This window comes from Phytophthora infestans, genomic scaffold, assembly GCF_000142945.1.
Source record: "Phytophthora infestans T30-4 supercont1.9 genomic scaffold, whole genome shotgun sequence".
Taxonomy (NCBI): Eukaryota; Oomycota; class Peronosporomycetes; order Peronosporales; family Peronosporaceae; genus Phytophthora; species Phytophthora infestans.
Window position 1 is genome coordinate 3,974,988 of NW_003303750.1, and position 6,272 is coordinate 3,981,259.

Below are 6,272 nucleotides of genomic sequence, written 5' to 3' on the forward strand. Positions count from 1 at the left end.
GGGGGGGGAACATAAATGTAATAGTTTACTTCAAGCACGAGATTGGAGAGAAGATCGCTGCTGGTCCGACGAAGACAAACAGTGGCGGCAACAAGACCTCACCTACGTAGAAAATGCCGAGAGTTAAATTGTTAATATGGAATGAAATAAACATCCATTTATTGGTCCTTGCCAATATTAATTTTTAACGCAATTTTGTAGATCCTTCAGAAATTTATGGACCGCCTTCCTCAGCTAAGTCACTTTCCTCAACTAAGTCACTCTCCGTGTCGTTGTCCAACGCTTCGTCGCTCATAGCTTCATCCATGTCTTCATCTTCATCCTTGCCTTCGTTGTTGTCAGACTTGAAATCGTCACTAGATTCTTCGTCACTGGAGTCCTCGTCGCTTGAGTCCTCGTCGCTTGAGTCCTCGTCGCTTGAGACTTCGTCGCTTGAGCCTTCGTCGCTAGAGTCCTCTGACTCACTGTCCTCTTCATCCTCAGCCTCAGCCTCAGTTGAATCCGTCGTCTGATCGTCAGTCGAAGGGGTTCGCACGCTCTTGTCTTCGGTCCCGCACGCTTGTTCCTCGGCTTCAGCGAACGTCGGGGTCTCAGTTTTTAGATTCGTCGTGAGGTTTTCAGTGTTTTGCTCATCTTCCTCAGATTCTTCTTCATTCTCAGTGTCAGACACCTCAACTGGTGCCTCGGTAGAAGAGACCGCCTCCGCCCGTGAGCAACTAGACGACGTTTGCACGCTCTTGCCTTCAGATTTCGTCTTTGCTTCAGCAACAGTCGTCGTCGATAAATTTGTCGGGGCTTCGGTACTGTTCTCTTCTCGCATAGCTTCATCAACCACCTCATCTAGATTAACCGTTGTTGTGGTAATTACTTCGGGGGTTTGAGGGCTTTGGTCTTCTTCTTCAGCGTCACCCACATCGATAGACGACTCGTTAGACGAGCTCTTCGACGTCGATGTCAAGTTCTCGTTTTCCTCGTCGAGTTCTTCTTCTTCAACCTCGTCCGAAGTTTCTTGTGTATTAGTCGGTGTAGTTTCAATGCTCTCTTCCGGTTCATCAAAAACCCCTTCTTCGGATTCGAGTGTAGTTGGGGCTTGTGTTTGCATGTTCTTTTCTTCCTCAAATCCTTCTTCTGCCTCATTTAAGGCGCTCGACTCGTTATTGTTGATGCCATTTTCCTCTTCTCCAGTCGTCGTATCCGACAGAGATCGACGAAGATAGATCCGCTTTTCGGTAGTCGCCACCCGGATGGGAGCTGCGATCTCTGAGCTTGCACTCGTCGGTAGCGCCGCCAACAGCGACGCGGCAGCCAACACAACGCAGTGAATCTTCATGGCCACGTGCAACTCTTTGCCAGATTCAGAATGAGCGTTCGTGACAGTCGCAAGTTGCGAGCTCAGTACATTTTCATGGAAACCTCGATTTTTCCTTTTCGGCATAGAAAAAGTCAGAAAACGCCTTCATGGTGACCAGTAGGTGTTTCCATGAAATTTTAGCGTAGCGCAGATTGCCCAGGTTCATTAGTAGTACGCCTAGGAATGCCAAAATATTTGAGAAACTTTGTCCGCAGTTTCAATACGTAACGGGGCAAGATCAGCTCTATTAAAATAATGAGCTGGTCCTTTGTTGCCGCGATGACGGCGAGATCAAGTAGGAGCACCGAGTGCCCTCTTCCTTCATAATCTGGAAGGCATCTTAGCTCAGCTATCTGTGGAGTAGATTCTGGGACGACGTCTCAGATTTAGGCAATCTGAGCCATTTTGGTCATTTTTTATAAATCGTTCAGCTAATAATTAAAATCAATACATGGAGCATACTGAACAGAATGGTTGACGAGTTGTGCAGTGATATCTGCGAACGCCGAAAAGACTGGCCCACGATGCTCTTCATAATAAAGAGCTTTATTAAGGGTTTTTCGGGCCCCTGACCCATCGATTTGCTTCATGTCCAAACCTCAACCGGAACGATGAATCGCCGATCCACATTTGGTGTCGTTACTGAGACGTGAATGTTGATACCATCGGTCCGGAAATGCGTGCAGGATGTTTTTCCGTGTCTCTGGCGACAGGCGCTAGCCTTGTGGAGCGAATAGCCGCCCTGTGGACACTGTGGCATATTCTGTTCGTGGCGTGAAGCTTACAGCCCGATGGGTTACCCACCGGTTGTGTAGGAAATAAACTTCTACACCTGCCCCTTACGCGGACATTGCTATTATATTCCCCCGTAAACAAGTAGAGTCCGCCGCTTGCAAAATGCAATCGGTTCAGACACTGGGCCCACCTTTCGCTGTTACATCTTTGTCCGACTGGTCACGCGCGAACAAGAAGATAAAGCTAAGGACCCAGGCCCGACTGAGTTCAGTCGATTGGCACAGCACTCGTGGTGTTCTGGTCTTCAAACCCTGCAACTTGTGGCAGTAAGCTACCGTTTTGTCGCGTTCGCAAATCCCCCAAGCTAATTGGTTCTCCAGCCAGTCTTTTTATTATGGAACGAGGATGTCACACCCACGTCTTCTAGCTTTAATTGTTTACAAACCAAAAGGAATTCAGTACTTTTTCGAATCATCTCCAATTATTTTTATTGCTGTCTGATAGATATATATGTTTGATCCTTGTAGTGAAATCTGCACTTGTACCCGTTGGACTTGAATTCCAGGAGCTATCTATCATACTGTAGATGCTCTCGCGACAATAGGTTAGCTGCTGATCCTCTTGACAATCGGGGCCCATCACGATGCAACCATTTCAGTACTGAATCCAGAGAGTATTTCGTGCTCCTCATTCGAAAGGTGTGCTCTGTACTTCCCCTAGGTATTTGCGTGCCGCAACTTCATATGCTGGCGATGGGACGTAAGCGACCGAAACAGAAAACGCCCGAAGCTAACAGTCGAATGGCAACTCAACCGACCTCCGACAGAAAACAATCAGTCGAGAATTCGCCAAAGGTACACGACATCTCGCCAAGCAGCGATGCATCCGTTCAATGCCATAGCCGATACCTTCGACGTGACTCCAGTACGATCTCGACCTGTTCTCGCACCGCGAGTACCAGCCGTCACAGCACTCGCCGCAGAGAGAAGAGCCCCCAATCGACGCAAGAAGCTCAAATGGCGGACGCGCGATTCCCAGGCTTCGCAGCTCTACAACTTGGAGCTGGACGTCATGCATCTTCAACAGGAGATCCAACGCTTGGCAGAGTATCAGCAAATTCTCGACGCCCGCACTTTCAATCGTCGTGATGCGCTGGATGGCTACTACGTCAAGACAGTGCAAGAGTACCACCGTGTATTTGAGAACGGCTATCGTCCAGGCACCCCGCTTGATGCGACTCAGTACGTTATGCAAACTATGGACGAGAACCTGAGTATCGGTGGGTTCAGCGGACGTGGCGTGATGCTGCATCAGTGGGAACAATACACAAAGGCGCTCTCCGGCCTCGAATTTCACTACCTGCGCTCTCAAGTCCTCTCGATGGAAGGGCACACGGTCGTCACGTCCTATGCCAGCTACAAACACATCGTAACACGAGACACGGTGGAGGTCATGTTTCCTGAAGCACTACGACAATATCCACGCATTGTGACGAAGATGTTGGGGCGTGTGTTCAAAGGCGTCGGCAAGTTTGACTTCGTCTTTGACACGCAGACGCACAACATTATCTCGTTTGACTTCGAACTAGACTTCCTCGAAGAGTTTTCTCGTTTGCTTCAGGACCCGCGCGATCTTTGTGCCATTTTCAAAGGAGCAAGGATCACCGATGAATGTCTGATTGGGGACGTTATCGGCTACGGGGAGGTCACGTCGAGTCCAAACGCTGGTACAATTGCGACAGCTACAGTTGAGAAAAAGACAGAGGCCAGTTTCGATACAGATTTAGAGGATAAGACGCCTTCAGGGCATAGCGACGAAGAGTGGCGAGCCTTCGTTGACTAATAGGACGGGCAGACGCAAGGAGATTTGGGAGTAGGAGCATCGTGTCATGAAGTGGAAGTCTTTTTTGTGGGTCACGCGCGTTTTCCCTTGCAGAAATCAGAGACGAATTCCAACGATTCCGTCCAAGTTGAGGTGATTTTTTCATTACACACCTGTTGTACCACGCTGGTCCGTAACTGTAGTGAGACACGGGACAAGAGCGCGTGTGTTCAGCGTCAACTTCGCTGTTGCGACGTCCATGTAATAATGGATGAATGATAAAAGAACACTGGTATGAGTAAGGCGTGTTCGCTGCTCGTGAGCAACCAACGTGAATGAGCGGCGAATACTGATCTTCACGCTGAGACGAATGCGGCCAAGCTCACATACAGCACTAACAAAATGTCTATCCATAAAAGTAACATATTTGACGAGAATGCCAGTGATACCGGTAGAGATGAACTCGCGCTGTGCCATGTTGAAGTGACAAGAATGAGGCATTCCTACTGGTCCCAGCGTTTTTATTTTGGTTGTTTTCTTCAAACTAATAAAAAAAAACTGCAACAAGCTTTATATATTTATCATGCTCTTTCAATTTGAAATGAAATAGAAATAGAGTATTCTGCTCGTTCTTTTGTGGTTTATTCATGGTAGTTAGCTACCGGTAAATGATACCTATGCTCCAATAAAAAACGAGCATTGACAAAAACAAAAAAATACTTTTCTTTTATTAACGACAGGCAAGTTTAATAAGCTTCCAAATGATAAGTTTACGACCGGATAGAAAAGGAGAGTCCAGAAGATTGCGCCAAAGTATTTGTATTTGGTAAGTCCAACTTTTGTACAAGTACGTTTTTGATCTTCGACTGCAGAAAGCGGCGTTGTTAGTATTATAAAAATAATCTCCGCAAACTTTAAACTGTAGTGGTGAATGAGCGAAACAAAAAACGCCCGAAGCCAACAATCGAATAGCAACTCGACCGACCGGCGACAAATATTCACATGACTCAGTCAGTTGTGAATTCGCCAGGCATCCACAATATCTCGCCCGACACCACTGAACACGAACATTTCGGTCTCCGAAACCTTTGGCGTAACACCAGTACGGTATCGACCCGTGCTAGCTCCGCGTGTTCCTGCCGTCGCAGCACTCGCCGCTGCGAGAAGAGCTCCCGATCAACGCAAAAAGCTCAAGTGGCGGACGCGAGATTCTCAAGCCTCGCAGCTTTATAACCTGGAGCTGGACGTCATGGATCTTCGACAGGAAATCCAACGACTGACTGAATACCAGCAAATACTTAGTGCGCGGACTTTCAATCGTCGGGATGCACTGGATGGCTATTACGTCAAGACACGTAAAGTGATGCTGCATCAATGGGAGCAGTACACGAAAGCTCTTTCGGAGCTCGAATTTCACTACTTGCGGTCTCAAGTAGTTTCAGCGGAAGGACGGACGATTGTGACGTCCTACGCGAGTTATAGACACGTGGTAACGCGAGACATCTTGGAAGTCATGTTCTCTAACGTAAAATCCGTCAATACCCACGCATCGCGGCGAAGCTGCTGGGGCGTGTGTGCAATGGTGCTGGGAGGATCGACTTCACCTTCGACACGCAGAGTCACTACGTCGTTTCGTTCGACTTTGAAGTAGACTTTCTCGAGGTGTTTGCACGATTACTTTGGGATTCGCGCGAGTTATGCGGAGCAAGGATTTCCGAGGAGTGTCTGATTGGTGACGTGGCGTGTTACAAAGAAATTATGCCGCTTCAAGATAGCGAAAGAGCTGAAGCTGCGACAGCGAATAGTCCTAAGTGGAAGCTGGAGTCCCGTTTCGATATAGGTTTAGAGGACAAGACGTCGCGGAACTACAGCAATGGAGAGCTCCGACAGCCTTCATTAACCAGGACGGGCAAGCGCAAGCAAATCTGGGAGTAAGATCATGTAGCATCAACAGTACTAATACATGTACTACCGTCTTACCCCACATATAAGGCATATGTGCTCTAAATAAAATACGGGATTCGCTCGACATCTAGCTTAAACCTCAATTTGACCACCTACCTAATTAGAACACATGTGGCTGAAACCTAGTTACAACACAAGGCTGTACCAACCAATGAATATTCTTGAGAGCTCCAACTAACCACCCTTCTCAACAAACTTGTCGGTGCTGCTGTTACTTGGCTTTAATTCTCTTATTTTATAATTTACACAGCCATGAGTGCTGAGCGACGTAGCTATAGGTAAGTACTGTTGACAAGGACAATAAGCTGGTGTCCAAATTCTCGTACACGGTTGAAAATCCTCTGAAAACGCTGTGCTTGGTTCGCTCCGGATCATATTTCGCAGTGAAAGTAGATGGGAC

At 47.6% G+C, this 6,272-nt stretch overlaps 2 protein-coding genes across 2 annotated transcripts; one reads left to right on the forward strand and one right to left on the reverse strand.

Annotated features, from left to right (window-relative positions):
• Nucleotides 1-214: 214 nt before the first annotated feature.
• PITG_06161 (uncharacterized protein) lies at nucleotides 215-1,435 on the reverse strand (the record flags this gene model as incomplete). The annotated part of the gene is made up of 1 exon (XM_002998291.1): nucleotides 215-1,435. The coding sequence occupies one exon, from the start codon at nucleotides 1,433-1,435 to the stop codon at nucleotides 215-217; it is 1,221 nt and encodes a 406-aa protein (XP_002998337.1).
• A 1,530-nt stretch (nucleotides 1,436-2,965) lies between these two features.
• On the forward strand, nucleotides 2,966-5,842 carry PITG_06162 (uncharacterized protein; the record flags this gene model as incomplete). Its single annotated transcript, XM_002998292.1, has 5 exons — nucleotides 2,966-3,812; nucleotides 3,963-4,060; nucleotides 4,692-4,733; nucleotides 4,938-5,432; nucleotides 5,468-5,842. 5 exons carry the CDS (start codon nucleotides 2,966-2,968, stop codon nucleotides 5,840-5,842), a joined length of 1,857 nt encoding a protein of 618 aa, XP_002998338.1.
• Nucleotides 5,843-6,272: the final 430 nt, after the last annotated feature.